Source organism: Anopheles darlingi, chromosome 3 (genome assembly GCF_943734745.1).
Source record: "Anopheles darlingi chromosome 3, idAnoDarlMG_H_01, whole genome shotgun sequence".
In the NCBI taxonomy this organism is placed as follows: Eukaryota; Metazoa; Arthropoda; class Insecta; order Diptera; family Culicidae; genus Anopheles; species Anopheles darlingi.
In genome coordinates, this window is record NC_064875.1 from 54,762,633 (window position 1) to 54,779,230 (window position 16,598).

The following is a 16,598-nucleotide window of genomic DNA, read 5'->3' on the forward strand; positions in this document are numbered from 1 at the left end:
CAGGACGCATCTTCTCTCCAATATTGGCAACACAATGATGTAGTCGACCTGATATTGGTCGCCATCACAAGCGAGATCATAAATCAATCGATAAATCCGAATGGATTGGCATCGCAGAGCAGAGAACATGATAGCGCAAGAATGCAAAATCGGCGGGCACGGAATTCGGAACGTGCAGGCCGAAAGTGCAGTCAACAAAGTGCGCACATTGCGTGACATGCGTTTCGGGTTGGCAGAGCTGTTGCTGCTGCTGCTGCTGCATTGCACTGAGCTGAGCTGCGCTGAGCTGCACTGCACTGTGTGCTGTATGCATTATGCATTCCGGCGTAGCGGTGAAGGTATGTTTGCCCTCGATTCTCGGTACCAGCCAAGCAGCTGCTTGTGGCGATGGCGATCACGTGCGAAGCATGTGTTTCACTTTCATTGAGCGCTGGCCTACTGTTGCGCGAAACGGAACGGCGTCTTTTAGCGAGAGGCTAGGAAGAGGAAGCGTGGATCTTGTTCTGCGCTAGGATGCATCGTTCGATTCGCATCGCAAAACCGAAAAGGTACACACGATTCGCACAGATCACGATGGCGATGCACGCACCATCCTCCCCTTCCCCTTAAAACGTTGCATCCTTGACCGAGTAAGTCACATACGCGTCGCCGATGCCGCCGGCATGCGAGTGCGTACCCCGGGTTGGTGTGGCTCGCTTGCTCGATCGATCGTTCGTTCGCTCGATCATGTGTGTTAGTTAAAGATGAAAATGCGTGCGGGAAGTTGTCGCGGGCGCACACACGCGCACTCACCGTTAACGCACTCTCCCGCTGCTGCTGCTGCGTCGCTGGTCGCAACGCGCCTGGGGCTGCAGCGGAAGAGTTGGTTTATCGCGGGGACACTCGGCAGGAAGTTGCGGTGTTTCGCAATTCGCCCCAGAGCCCCAGCGGCCAAGGTGGTGCGCGCGAGCGGCTCTTCAAGAGACGAACGGCGAACGCACGGCGAACACTCGAACGTTTGCTGCTAGAGTACTAACCTAGATAGTGGCGCTTCATGCGTCGCGGTTTTTGCACGCAACAGCTCGGTATTGAGCGGGACAAGGATCGAATTCGACACAACTAGCACTCTTTCGGTACTTGCAGGACACAATTAACACTCCGGAATGACTCCGAAAATTCACTTCTTTACTCGAGACACTGAACATACAAACTGAACTTTAGCTAATTTGTATCAACGTTACTATGATTGAATTGAATACCCAGCATGGTAACTATGATGACATCACAACCGTAGCATAGCTAATGTGATTGCAGCATACTACAAATGCTTTCACTCTAGCAACGTGAGAGCAACCATTTGTGGCCAAATAAATCAGCATAAAACATTTTCTTCTTGTTTATGGGATTTTCAAGGATACTTCTTTAGCTCGTAACTTCTTCCTTTGATCCTTCTTCTGGTTTCGAAGATCGAAACTCACATCCTTGTTTGCTGTTTGAGATCACGATAATCTCTAGCGAAAGATGTTTCTCAAACTAAACAATCATTTAATTCCTTTTTTTTAGACCATCAAACCTAATTCGCCTTTTTTAATCGAATTCTATGCTTAAACAGATTCTCATTAGATGTAGATTCGTAAATAGTTCGTTAAGTATCAAGGGAAAAAAATACATTCCTATCCAAAGACCAAGAAAAATTATCCTTCCTTGCATTGCTGGATTTCTGGATCATTTGGGTAGCACATTTGGATAGACATGCATTATTTTCACCACTTTCACGTCCTTTTCCCAGCTGCACCGCTAAAACATGGACTATATGGTGCCTGTTTTTAAATCTTTAATTCTTCTATTCGCACATTGCAATTCCTTAACTCATCGGACGAAAACAATCAAATCGAGAGGTATGATCAAACAACGATTTGCGATTGATTCTGTTCTGCGCTCATTTCAACTCATTTAAGCTAACGGATGAGACTGATCAAGAAGCTCCCGAACAAACAGTATTCCCTTTTTGCTCTCCCAACCCAACCATTTATCCAAAAAATATATTGACCAGGCGAGCAAAACAAGCATAAATCTCACGGACTATTTCGACTTCATCGCCCGGTCCCGGCCATTCGATCATACTACTCGATCGGCTGCAGCACCACTCAGACACGGACGGACGAACGGACCGGTGCGGTCCAATCCAGCGATCATATTATATTAAGTAGACTAATTAAATGCTTCATTAAGGCTATCATGTTACATTTCACGACTTTTGAAAAATCAATCCATTCACGCTTCCATCAAAACGCGAGAGCGACCTGCAGAGGCCTGCGGGCAAGTGCACCCCAAGCCAGACCGGGCCGGGCCGAGTGGGAGGGCGTTAAAGGCGATAGACAAAGTCTCACGAACCACTGGCACCCCGTCCGGGGGTCTAAGCAATTCGCGTAATCGCAATGAATTTGTCAATGTAGCTAAACCGCAGCAGCCCGCAAACCGAGAGCGAGGTGCGCGCGGGCGGACGCGTTAGACCTATGTCGGCCTATGCTCCGCCGAGTGGCGCCCACACCACACCGGACCTGATCTGTGCACCCGGAATGGTCGGTTTGGTCGGTCGGTCGGTCGATCGGTGGGCTTAATTTAAATGTCATTTTTACCCATTTATGACAGAAAGCGAGTCCGGCGAGCGAGGAGTCTCAACGTCGTCGTCGTCGTCGTCGAGCAAAATCAGGGTTCGCCCTCGTATCGTGTGTTCACGATCGCGCAGGTGCCCCGGCCCAGACCAGGGCTCAGACCACGGTCACACTACACACATGCACCACCATCCCGTGCGCAAAGGGCTCTTCTCGTCTGGGACGCTGGCTCCCGGGACGCAACATAAGCGCGATGACAGCAGCACCAGAGGAGAGAGAAGGTGCACCGCATGGCATGGCAGTCGTGACGAACCATTTATGGGCGGTGCGCGCCCGATATGCACCGGCCTTTTGAACCCGCGCACCCTCCTTTCTGCTCGGGATGGGCGTCCCGTGCATTTGGGTGAAAGGGAAAAGACCTTTCGCGGTCCAGCAGCAACGGCAGCACTTGTCACTGGCGCTTGTACGCGTATCGAACATCGATTACCACCGGAGGCCATTACGGTGCGTTCCGTTTCGTTCCGAACCTCAATCCCGGTCGAACATGGCGTGACCGACCTGGTATCAGGGCACGGAGTTGCGTTCACGATACACTCCAGGAAGTCGTCGAAAGGGATGCTGGTGCGTTTGCCACAACCAATCCATCGTGGTTCAAGTGGTTGGACCCTAGGACAGGACATGGAACAGTAGAAGAAGAAGAGCCTCTCATGGATGTCAGGTTGTTGGAAAGTCAAAAATACTCTTCACATTCGACATCCTTTGCTACATCTCAATACAATATTCTCTGATATCCCGGGGATCATCTTCAATCTTCCAAATGCCAAACAAACACACACATGGATGGATGGTGGAGAAAAGGATTAGTACTGCTCGACAGAGCACGACAAGGAGGACGGGGAAAACAAACAACAGCTTCTGGAACCCCGCCCTGCGGGCAACATGCAGGCAGCATCCGGCCAGACCAGAGCGTCAGAGAAAGAACCAACCAAACCAACGAACATCCCGATGATCCCGACATAACGACGACGCGTACGGTCGCCGGCCGAAGCTGTATATCGTTCCCTCGGGATCGTTGCATTTGTTTCGTTCGCTTGATTTATGCCGGTGCTTACAACGACCGCCTTCGGCTCCTGGCAAACGGGCATCACACAACGGAACATGGAGTCCCGAAGACATCGAACGAAGTGCTTGAAGATATCGTTACGTAGTGCTCTTCGGTTGCCTCTGCTCGTCTGCTGCTTAACCCACGTAACAAGTGGCTTCCCGGGGTATAAAAAAGAAAGAGAGAGAGAGAGTGAGAGATGCGTTCGTGACAGAAAGGTCACAAAGAGACACTCGCGGTGACAATTGCGCGGATGCATATTGTGGAAGTGTGCGAGTTTTGGAGTGTTTCCCCCAAAATGGTGATTTCCACCTACCTCCTTTCGAAGCCAGCATATTCTATGTGCTGCTAGTCCTTTCTGGAGTAGTGCACCAGAATTGCCGTGTGCTACACCCAGCATTGAGTAACGTAGACGTCATTACTCTTGTATGCCGAGGTCCCGAGACTCCGCCGTACACGGAGGGTACGTGGAACCATCACAACCATCACCATCATGCGCCAGCGCCAAGAATGAGGCCAACAGCCTCTACGCGAACCGAAACTTTTCCTTTCGGTTGCTTCTGGCTGGCGGCGAGACGCGCCAGAAGCATAATTCACTTTCATACCTCACTCCGCACCCGGCCCGGCCAGGACCCCTTCGGCGCCGTTCAACACTTTCACTCCTTCTCTCTCTTTCGCTCTCTTTTGCTCTCTCTAGGGTGGTGCCTTCGGTCGAAAGTAAATGTTTTCCCATCCATCCTTGAGTAGTGCAACCGGGGGAACCAGAGGATCCTCCCTGCAACTGCAACCGCACACTGTCCTGTGGGCCACCGAGGAAGGATTCAACTTTTCGCCAGGACACGCCATTTTCACGTGGCTGTTTTTATGACCGCTCGCCGACCCTCGGCAGTCTGTGTGGAAATTGGAGTTTTCCAACCACAAAAGTGTTATCCTGGTAGCGGTTAGCCACCGAAAGGGAAGGGGGAGAGCGAAGCGAAGGAAGGCGTTGCGGAAAGTTAATCAAATTCCGCTCCCCACCAACCATCGTTGGCTTTTTAGTGTTTTTGCTAATTGGATGGCGCTCGCCTCGCGCGTAGTCCCGGGTAGTCTCCTCTGCTTGGAAACTTCTTGGAAAACCGGGAACCGAAATGGGATTCTCGGAGGGCTTCTCGGAGCTTTTGTAGCGAACCGGGAATAACCGGTTGTCGGGTCGGGATCACAAAGTACACACCACTGGATGGTTCGCGCAATTGAATCAAATCCGCGTGTGTGTCGGTGTCGGTCGGTACGTGCTTGATGGACACAACTGCCAAATAACGAATTGGCCAATTTGATGCCGTAGCGATACTGATACAAAAGTTAATAAATTTCCTGGACCACCACCCACTCCAGCGCCATCGGAAACCAATCGTCAATGAAGCTGTGAAGCCAGATGATTTCGCCATCGTCTTGGCCACTACGCTACGCTTCCCAATGCCACGGTACCGAGCACCGAGTGCCGGGAAAACGAGGAAAATCTCCGTGAAAAAAAAACACGAAAAAGAGTGCCAGACATGATGCTGCTGCTCGTCTCGCTAGACAATCCATTGACTGATGGATGAGGATGATGTAGTTGCTGATGATGATGATGATGGCGCTGTGTGTCTGTGTGTGTGTGTGTGTGTGTGCGAAACGCGCTCAGATTGTTTGCTTTATGTTCATATTGTTGGACTCGACGCGGTGGGTGGGCGAAACTCACGATAAATCAATCCGATCCCATCCGCGGACATCGAAGGGTCGGGTGTTCCGAGGGTCGGTGCGCCGGAAGCGCCAGAGAAGCGCTTGCTCGGAATTACGCTGACGATGGCGTCGAGACGATGAGGAACCACGGACACAACAATCGATGGATCCGAGCAGAAGGAGGAAGAGGAGGATAACGAGGAGAAGATGATCAAAATTCGATTCCATGCGCTACTTACAGCAGTCCACTCCGGGTACGTGTCCACGACCAGGACCGTCTATGTACGTCTAAGGTGACGAGACTCTGGCTCTGGCTCGTAAAATGTTAGCATCCTTCGCCTCCCGGAACCACGGAAAGGACGCCGTCGTCGAAGGACACACACACAGGACAACTCGGTGACCGGAGTGTGTGTTTCATTAAGTGCTTGTAAGACACTTCTACCGAAGGAACCTGATCGGAACTGATGGATGCCATTATGGACGTCATCGTCGTCGTCGTTGGATGTCCTCTCACAGAACGCGGTGATGACCGATTCAAGTTCGGAGTTTCGATGAAGAACAGCGGTGGCGATTTACGACTCAGCATCGGTTTCATAACTTAATAACGAAGGACTGCGGGAGGTGGTCTCTCCAGAGTGAACTTCTGGGCGGAATTGGACAATAAGATTGGGAAACCATTTCTGGTTGCAATTGGTGCGAGCGTGTACTTTGCAGGAAATCAATTGATGAGCGAAGATGATCCGGGGCACCCGTGGGAGTCTGTTGATTGTTTAAGCTTTTCGAGGCGGTTATGGAGCAAATTTGATGTATTTAGTAGTTTCTCTGCAGCGCTGCTCTGTTAGATGAGAAGTAGGTAGTTCTCGGTCTGCTTGAATCGGTTGTCGGATCGATTCTAATAGACATCTCAATCAACTAATTGGAGCAGAAAATTTTATCCCAACTGTACCAGTTTTAGACTCGATAACATTCCTCATTTCTTGTAGCTGACATGCTTACAAATATCCAGTGAGCAAACATGGCGGATCTGGCTCCAATTTCTCCGAATGCATGCTCTCTAAAACGTCCACAACATAACATCAACCTGTCCCTTTGTCAAGTGCTCTGACAAGCGCACCAGAAACCATCGTTCATTCCGTCGATTTCCTTAGTATGTTTTTGGGTGGATGGCCAGGAAAACAGATTTTTCCACTTTCCACCGAAAACCGATGGACATCCTTGTGTTTTTTTTTTCGGGATTCCAAACCACAAACCCACACAAAACGCAGAAGCACGAGTGAAAGGTCATAAAAATTTGAAGCAATAAAACATCGACCATCGTATGCGCCTCAGGCCAAACGGAGACTCCAGAACCAGAGCAGTGCTCTCGTTGTCTGCATGTTTGCTGCAGAAGCAGTTGTCCTGGAGTTGCCTGAATCAATTCACCGGATGTCGCACGACGCATTTTTGGGCGATACGCATACGCATGCAAGGCGCAGGAACGAGTTCGTCTGCTGGTCTGGTCTGTCGGTGGCCACACCACGCCACGCCACACCATCTAGCGCCACGGATTGTCGTAAAATGCCAAGTGCCTCCGAGCTCGGAGCCCGCGCCGGCGGGAGGCAAATGGTTGTTAAATTGCTAGAACGACATCGAACTGTCCTCTTTCTCTTCTTCCGTTCCCCCCGGGCGGACTAAGTAGCCCCGCAACGAGATGCACCACGAGACGATCATGCAAGATGTCCTGAGAAAAAGGGGGAGAGGGGGGTGCGGGCTTCCGTTTGGCATTTTATTTTCGTCTTTCCGACGTCCATTTTTATGACTGCGGTTCCCGGGACCCCGGGAGTGGCATTGGCTGTCTGGCTCGACACCGAGAGCTGACGATGTGTCTGGCGCAAGCTCGTCCGCGCCATCACACACACACACACACACACACACACACTATCTAGCTCGAGCCTGCAATCGGAGCCCAGAATGGAACCAAAAACCCTCCCCATTGATAACGATGATGGCGATGATGATGATGATGATGGCGGCGGGCACTCCTGGCAGTCCAGGACCGTCCGTGGCAGGGCCATCCTTTTGGCATCCCGGGAAAAGGTCCTTTAGACGACATTTTGGGTACCAAAAAAACAAAAAGGAAAACCGACGATGTCATCCAACTCACCGACAGCGACAGACAACCGATGGGACGTTCCTCCCCTTTCTCTCTTACTCTTTCTCTCTCTAATCAATTTCGGTTTCCATAGACACACACCGCGCACCAGCGTCCTTTCTGCATTCTTCTGTGCAAGTGCAGCGCTCAACGGTGTCCCCCGACCCCCGCTTGGGAAAGGAGGTTTGCTTTTGGACGCCAAAGCTCGCCAGTTCCACTTCCCTTCGTCGATTCTTCCTCCAGCAACAGCAACGGCAGCCAAGCCAAGCCAAGTGTTCCAGTTTCGCCTTCGCCTCGGAAGGCGCGCCACGTCACCGGTTTGGTGTTGTGTGTTCTGGCACGAAGTGGCATTCCCGGGGCTCAAACGCGAGTACTCGAGGAGGTAGCGAGCGAGCGAGCAAACCAGCGAGCTAGATCATAAATTTTATTGCTTTCGTCTGCTTCTCGTCATTACTCTACTTTCGCCACGGCACACGGCGGCCACGCCAGGGCCACCATGCCACGCCACCTTCCGTCCGTCCGTCCGCCTTCCTTTCCGGCGTCGTGGCCTCCAGAAAGACCCCGAGACTGGTTTCTGGGGGGAGCTTTTGGCGCACATTCGCATTCCCGGCTCGATTTCCCCGTTCTCGAGTTCGATTTTCCCCGCTGCAGGGTGCATCATTGGAATCGCACTACTTGATAGCGCAGCCCCGGTACCCCGGTCCCGGTTCTTCCAAAGGGTCCTGGGATTATATTCCCGGAGAATCATTTGCATAACATCATATATAGCGCGGGACCAGGCAGCGTGCATTACGTGCGCTGCCTTTTCGAGCGGCGGCGGCGGCGGCGCCAACACCATTTTCCCTTTTGCGTTTGTAAGGATTTTCCACGCTTTTCCCAGGGGTTGAGAGCGCCACCAGCCCCGGTAATGGTCCCCCCTCTACGAGTGTCCTACTATGTCGTTGTCCTGGGCAGAAGGTAGGTTTTGCATGCGAAGCGCGATGCAGCAGCAACAGCAGAAGCAGATGAGCCAGACGCTGTCCCATTTTGTGCGCTGTTTTTTGTGTGTGTGTATGTGTGTTTTGCTCGGAAGAAACACAGGAGCACTACTATCAGACGGGCTGACTGGGTGGTTCGAGACCGAAAGTGCTTTCCGGTGCAGCGACACCGGAGATCCGGACACCCCGGACAGCAACGATGGTGGCGGCGGCGGCGGCGGTCGGAGGAAACGGGCCAGACACAATGATCGCATGACAATTTTCAATTTCCCTTCCAAACCGCGTCCTCTCGCACACACACAACCACGCTCCCTGGTCCCTGGTCGTTCTGGAACGAGACTTTCACTATCTTTGGCCAGTCATCTCCGCAGCCCAACCTTCAGCCCGGGTCGTCAGGGTGCGAGACCTTCCGGACCAACACCGGGGGGCGGGGGTTGGTCTTTGTCTTGTGCCTCAAACCCAAACTCCATTCCGTTTTAGATCCGTTTTTTTTACAGCTTTTTCTTCAGCTTTTTTTTGTGAACGAACAGAATAAGTAGATTGAAGTCTAGGGACTGCGACATGTAGACGGAAGCCGGAATATGATTAGGAATTTGACAATTTGGCGCAATTGCGTCGGTTGGTGTCATTTCAGACCTAACTGACGCACCTTTTACAACGAGGAAAGAATAATAAGAAAGAGTATCAGATTTAATTACAATAACTTGGAATCCGAGGCATTCGATAATGGACCTAAATGAGCTTTTGAAGTTGTTGTTGAAGTATCACTTGTCAATGGAACTTCTGGAACCGTTTTTCTGCAAGACTAAAATCCAAATCCAAAATGTATTGGTTCAAGTCTAGAGTTGCTGCTCCACGTCAATCCTCCATTCCCAATTCAAGTACCAATCCACCTGGTATTGTGGTGCACTCCGGTACACTAAACGGTATCCTCCGGTACACTAAGCCCCACAGAATGGACAGTCGCTGGATTAAACGAAACAAGAGTCCAATTAACAGCGTCCACCCTTCGGCAGCCTCACCTTCCGAGCACTAGCTGCCGCGACACGATCTCGGTGTGTCCGGTCTGGTGTGTCTCGCACGATCCATACAAAGTAGGACACGGCGGCGTCGTCGTCAGACGTCAGCCGACATAGACCGTTGCCGTTGGTCTGGGCGGCAGCGGTAACAGGACACGTGACCTTTGCCGGACCGAAGTTAGAATCGTGTCGTCGGTTCGTCCGCTCCTCCCGAGGTCCGGTCGCAAGCCAGCTGAGACTGGATGGCTGGACACCATTGGTGTGGTATTTAGAACGCACCTCAGCACGACGATCGCCGCTGCTGCTGCTGCTGCCTGTATAAGATGCCAGCACGTGACACGTAACCCTTCTCGACATTCGACAAGAGCGCCCGCTGAGTCCCGTCCCGTTTGGTGCTGTCATTGCGTCAGTGCGTGTAGGTTGGGCGCCCCGAGGAGCGCCCGGTTGCGAGGTTTGTTTGCACATTCTTGGCCCACCCCCCCGTCAAAGGCATTCCTTCCAAACTTGAATCTCGCGAAATGGGATTCGATTTCGCACGGTTGGGGCCACGCCAACGGGAGGTAGAGGCGGGAGTTGGCCACATTCGGCCATGTTTGAACAAGTCAAATGGCATCCACCGGTTGGTGCTGCAGCCCAAGGTTCTGCTACTCCACCTAAGTGGTGTTGATGAAGAACACTTAGAACACAATTAGAGGTCCGGCAAACCGGTCTCTCGTAGTGGTAGTGGTAGTAGATTGTAGCGTTTGTAGCAGGAGGTCCTGGGCTACGCAACATAACGCAACTGCATCAGGGGCGTGAGGTGCGGTGCCCTATCATGATTCGAAGCGAAATATCGATTATCTCGTCCAACGAGCGATCACGAGCAGTTGATTACCGGTTCTTAATCGTAAACCCTCGATCGAGACTCGATTAGGCACTGCGAGAGGGGGGTCTCAATTAATTAGTCGGAAATGACTCCATCCTTCCATGGGCGTGTTGGCGTGCCAGCGTAGAAGAAGAAGAAAGTCACCTTCACGCACGATCACTTTGAATCGATCAGGACAGTTGGCGTTGTGGTGGTTATGGGGCGAACGGCGAATCGAATGTCCGCTCACCGCTGGTTAACCGTGACCCAGTAGGCCCGCCACTGGTGACCTGCTACGTAGTAGTGCTGGTGACACACAGTCACAGAGCGCACACGCACCTCGTCGTGGCTCGTTGGCACTTCCGAAACCGTGTCCACTTTTTGTTTGGCCCAAAAGCGCTTCTCAGCGAATCCGACAGAGAGAGGGAGGGAGTGAGGAAGGCAACCGGCAACGGGGATCGTCATCTGGTTTCCGTCGTGCGTCGTGCGTCGTGCGTGTTGCGAACACTTCCTTCTTCCAAGTGACATAATTGTAGGTCAACGTGAATCAGGTTTTTGGCCTTTTTCGAACGCCGTGTGATGGTGCCATGTGACCTCTTTTAAGCCGGTTGATTGATGGAAATGTGCGTTTGCTCGGTGCGTGCTGTTTATGCTCGGTCAGCTTGCGGTTCCGATTTACGGGCGGCTGGATTACAATATTAAATTCTAAACGAATGTGAAACATTTTTCTATGCCGTCACGAACAACGAAGCATCCCTTCCAAGTGGTTCCAGCGTTTAAACTAACTGGCCTTAAGAGCAGTTTTCTCTATTTAGGCTAGTCGCTAAACAAACAATGTGAAGAATGTGTTTAACACAGTCCATTATGTTTTCCGCAACGCAAAGAACGGGTTTGTTTTTACTCTCTACAATTAAAATCTTCGTTGCGGTAACATCATCAAGAGGTTACTTCACCCAAGTCAGAAAACAAGCATATTAGATATAATTTTTTTGAAACACTCATTCGCAAACATATTGATTTTCATATATTAATTTGAAATGAAAGTCTTGATCCTATCCTTGCCCTTGTTTTTTTTTTCAAAAAAAATAGTAAAAGAAGCATAAGAATTTGTTGCTTTTTTCCTTTGCTGATGTTCCTTTCACCCTCTATTGCGCTATTTTTTAAGCTGTGTATATAACATTTTCTGACGAAGGTGCTGAAAGTGCATCTAATCGGTTTAAAAGTTCACAGAAATATTTGATTCCCGACTTTTATAACTCGAGTTTTTACACATACCTCAGCCAGGCATTTGATGTAAGATCCCCAAATTGACATTCTTGTTATGAATTCTATGCGTTTATTATATTGGCCGGGCAACAACCGAAGTTGCAGCTTGCAGAAGTCGGAATTTAATCAGTGCCTGATGACTAGTAGGCATCCTTTATATATTAAATCTTCTTATGTAATGTTTGTTTTATATGCAAATGACTTAATGCTTAGCTCAACTAGACTCCAATCTCCATTGTATTTCAATCAATAGATTCCCTTTGTGTATTGATTCTTAGTTTGAAATCATCTGCAACCACTAGCCTCACAATGGATGAATTGATTGATCTTCGCCTACATGCTGATGTGTGTGTGTGTGTGTGTCACGCAATCAACGGGACCCCGTAAGTCGGTCACTAAGATCCTGTGCTGAGCGCCGGCCAAGTTTCAACACCTTCACCAACCATCATCTTTCGTATTTGCAACCGTCCGCCCTCCCTGTCACGACGGTGACCGTTAGCCCAAGCCCACCGCCGACCGTAGCCGAACAACAGTTGACCCCGGATCATTGTGCCCGATCGAAGAAGCGACTGCCTGTCCTGCCTGCCAGCCAGCCAGCCCAGGAATGCTCACAAGATGAACGAAAGCAGAAGCCACTGAGATCGTTTATGGCTCGCGAAAGGGAAACACTTTTGCCGTTGGCCATCGGGGTGCGATTCTAAGGTGCCGATCCACCGCGAACTTACTCGCACTCGGATAATAGTGTGACGAGTGGACTTCAATGCTTCTCCACCAGCCCTTTCAATCGGAATGATGCAATCATTTCTCGCAGCGCAGCGCATCTAAACCCCGAGGCATACTGCTTCGAGCTGTTAATGGCATCTTGAGGCCATCGTGCACCATGTGTGTGCCAGGAAGGGGTCGCTCAAGAAGCTGATACCCCGCCAGGAAGCGAGCGTATGTTTGTGTTTGTGCAGCATCACCATGTCATCGCTCGTAAAGGAACAGACAGTATGCCAGCATGGCGTAAAAAGAGACTGAAAAATGGCAAAGCAAACAAAACGATCGTGACCCGGGATACCCGTCATTTCGTACTGTGTTTTCATTTAATTTGTCAAGATCTTCCTCGTTGACACAGCGGTGTTTGGTGTAAAACAGTGGAGTTGCTGCTACAATGATCGATCGTGATCGGATGCAGCAGCATACGAACAACGAATAACGAAAACAACCGAAACATGCGTCTCAACATGACACAACCGGAAATCGGTGAGCTGCTGTTTTCGGTGGGCTCTGCTGTGCCTCTTCCTGCCATAACGCTCGATCGATCGCTCGATCGATGGCCAATCCGTGGTTGTCTCGATGGCTGCGTGACACACATTGCATTTTTGCCCAAAAACGCTACAATCGCCGGTCCCCGGTTCGGTTCGGTGTCACTTCCGTTCAGCATCTCAGTAAAAGGGGCCACCACAAACATGGGCCCCGGAGCGTCGTTGCATAAGATCCGCACATGCACGAGCCTTAGGCCAAGCACTCCGTTTGCGTAAGATCCGATTGGCCATTTTTTTGTTTGTTTTTGGGGTGCGGGAAGCGCACGCTCGCGCTCTGATTGCCTTAATTGGACCAATTCCCATGAGTTTCGATCTCGAGCGAGACGAATCGATGAGGCCATTTCCAACGGACACACCATACACCATTACGGGACACGCTGCGAGCATACGAGCATGCTCGAATTCTGGAAAACAAACAAAACCGCGGTTGCATTCCGCATTGATCGCTGAGGTGCATTGACCGATTGTCCACTTCTCGGATATCTAATGCCTATTTACCGATTCGGTGCTCAAACGGACAACGGACAACGGACGACGGGCCATTCCTAGCCAGGTGTCTAATTTCTCTGGACCTCACGGTGTGCGCCTCATGTTCCAGTCAGTGTTCGACAGGCGACCCGGCATGAGAACGGTAGTACACGCTGCAAACCAACATACCCGGACACGTGCAGTGCCACATATCGTTCTGTTCGATGCACGTTGGATGCACCTCAATCAACCGATAAACAACCGACTAAGCTGAACAACCGGGATTGACATTGCAAGTTGCCAGCCAGCAACGGGATGTTCGGTATGCCCACAGGTGAAACACAGCATAGATTCAATGCCTGTAATTTGAGGACCCGTCGATGACGATCGCACAACGGACACAACGCAATAGTGTGCGCGCTTCCTGTTGTTCCTGTTGTTCATTTTTGTGGATTGGTATCCGCACTACCGTTGAACGCACCGGTAAGCGGTTCGACAGCGGATCGACAAAAAAACGATGCGGATTGTGCTGATTCTGCTGATCTTGCCTTGCTAGACTTGACGGTGACGGTTTTAAAAACAACGGCCAATTCAATGCACTCCAATGCCACGGCCAATGCCATGTGAGCAAATCGAATCGCTGCGTCGCGCACCATCGCGGCAACGGTTTGCGCTTCCGCCTTGACGACTTCACCAGGACATGTGCGTCAGCAAAGGCGTTCGCACCGCTGGCGCACCCAAGCAGCATTCAAGGAAACAACGTACCTTTTATGACGATGTCGGGAGGTTTTCCGGCTCTGCCTCCGTTACTGCTGCTGCTGGTGCCACTGCTGCTATCACCGCTACTGCTGCTAATGTTGCTGTTGGCATTGCCGTTGCCATTGTTGTTGTTGCTGTTGTGATGATTGCTGGACGGTAGACCACCGAGTGCATCGAGGCTGGTAACGATGTTCTGCTGATGATTGTGTTGATGTAGCAGGTGCTGATGCTGCTGTTGCTGCTGCTGTTGCTGTTGCTGTTGCTGCTGCTGTTGCTGATGGTGATGGTGGTTCTGTAGCAGCTTTTCGGCGAGCAGAGAGTTGTTGAAGCGATTCTGTTGCAGTAGCCCCTGGGCCTGGGCGAGGAGCAGTTGCTCTTGGAGCTGTTGCGTGGTCAGACCGACACCGACGGAACCGACCAGCTGATCGTTGGAGGAACCACACAGCCTCCCCAACCCGCCGGCGTCTAGGTCGTTACCGTCGCTGACCGAGAGAGCGCTCAGCTGGGCAGCGGCCGCCGCCGACGACAGGAACTGGCTGCAGTTCTGCAGGAAGATCTGTCCGCTCGCTTCCTCATCCAGCTGCAGATCATTGTTGTTCTCCTCCTGCAACGAGATGGAAGTGAAATTCGATTATTAACACTGAAAGCTGGATCTAACCGGCTGCGCGATGGACTTACAACTTTGATTTCGGTCGCCGGAAAGTCCTGGAAAAACTGTTCCAGCTCGAACGTGTTCTCCGTTAACTGGCGCAACAGCTCGTCCGAATCATTGTCCAGCTGCTCGTCCAGCGTATTCAAATCACAGCCTCCGTTCGCCAGTTCGGCCGTCTGGCTTTCCGTTTGGTTGTTCTCCTAAAAAAAAAAAGGCAAATCATGATTAACCGGTTAACTTTGGTCGAGGAGTTAGAGGAAAGATGTTTTTCTGAAGGTTCTTAAATTATCTTTTCAAGTGCTACTTTGATTTATGTGAAAATTTCACAGGATACTTTAAAAAAAAAAAGTTTAGCCTTCGAGTAAAAATGGGAAAATAATTTTCCACAGCCCCATCAATTTTTCCGCACACTTTTCCGTTATCCGGTTTCCGAACTAAAGTGCTCGAAACTTGCGTACAACTCTGCTCGAATTTATCTAGCACTACTCTCAGCGTCCTCTAGCGCACGACGCACAAAACTACACGTCAGAGCTTTGCATACTTTCAGGCGAAAACTCGAAAATAACGGCTAAACTGTTCCACGTGCTCGATCAGTCCGAGTCGATCGATTACCTGTTGCTGTTGCGACCAGGGCGGCCATGGCATCGTATCGTTGCCCGCGAACCACGACGATGTAGTTGTTGGTGGCGATGAACAGGTAAAAGGTGGTAAACTGTCGCTACCGTGCGCTAGGAGCATTTTCTATGATCGATCTCCGCGATGGAGACACCGCGGATCAATGATGCGCTGGAGCGCGAAGGCAGCGTGTTCTGTGTGGTGGTGGGAATGGGTTCTGAAACGAAAGGAGAATGGTAAACAGTGGCGTTAGAATTGGAGTGGGCTAACTGTCCGGCGTGTCTCGACATGGCATTACGCTTGTCAGAGACGTTGCGCAACCATTTTAACGCAAAGAATCTAATTAACAAGAACATCATCACGGTCAAGCACGAACGGTCGCCGCTTGTTAATAAGATTCAAGGCTAGGCCGTAGCTCGCAAAGGGTCTTGTAGAAGACGACGGAGGTGACGGAGGTAGGAACAATTCAATTAGTCGCATTCTTCTCTCGTTTGTCTCGGGTCCCGTTGCGAAAGAAGAAGAAAAACCGCGATGCAGCTTTCACTTTCAACCGGTTAACGGCATCGATGCCGTGGTGTCTCGCTATCCTTGTACGCGAGCGTACTCGAGGCCAATGAGCGGGAGAAACCGATAGTTGGCTGGCCTGTTGTAATCTAATAATAGTGTAGCCCGTTTGCGACGGGAGCGAGAAACGGTAGCAACCCTTTAGGCTGCGCATAGCCCGTAATTGCATCACTGCGTTGCCCTTTCGAGCGAAACGGTGAACGGTTAAGCTGTCCAGCGAAAGTGGTAATTGAATTATGAGCGCGATGGAGGGTGAGATCACTCCAGTCTTGGAAATAAGGATCTCGATCATGGAATTCCTTCTGAAGGAGGGAAAAGTTGGTTTAACGTAATTGATTAGTAGTTTTTATGTTGATTTAATTGAAGCAGGTAAGAGGGCATTTTAGCAACTTGTTTGAGTTTCAAAACCCTCAGTAGTGGAAAGGGGGATGGTTAATTAACCCGAAAAACGCCGAAAATGTGAGATGGAGGTGATGGAAACGGAAACAGGTGCTACAGGGGCAATGCAGGTTATGGGTGCCTAAAAGCGCTTCTCTAAGTAACTGCATGAGCTGTTTGGATATTTATTAATTTATTTAATCGTTTTTTTAATCAAAAACCGA

General features: G+C 50.6%; 1 protein-coding gene across 1 annotated transcript in view; it reads right to left on the minus strand.

Moving 5' to 3' along the window:
• Nucleotides 1–16,598, minus strand: part of LOC125954976 (ecdysone-induced protein 74EF) — a 221,973-nt gene that overhangs the window by 154,408 nt on the left and 50,967 nt on the right. Inside the window, 3 exon segments of the mRNA XM_049685728.1 lie at nucleotides 14,172–14,769; nucleotides 14,844–15,017; nucleotides 15,430–15,649. Coding sequence (XP_049541685.1) covers nucleotides 14,172–14,769; nucleotides 14,844–15,017; nucleotides 15,430–15,555 — 898 coding nt within the window. The 5' untranslated portion in view covers nucleotides 15,556–15,649.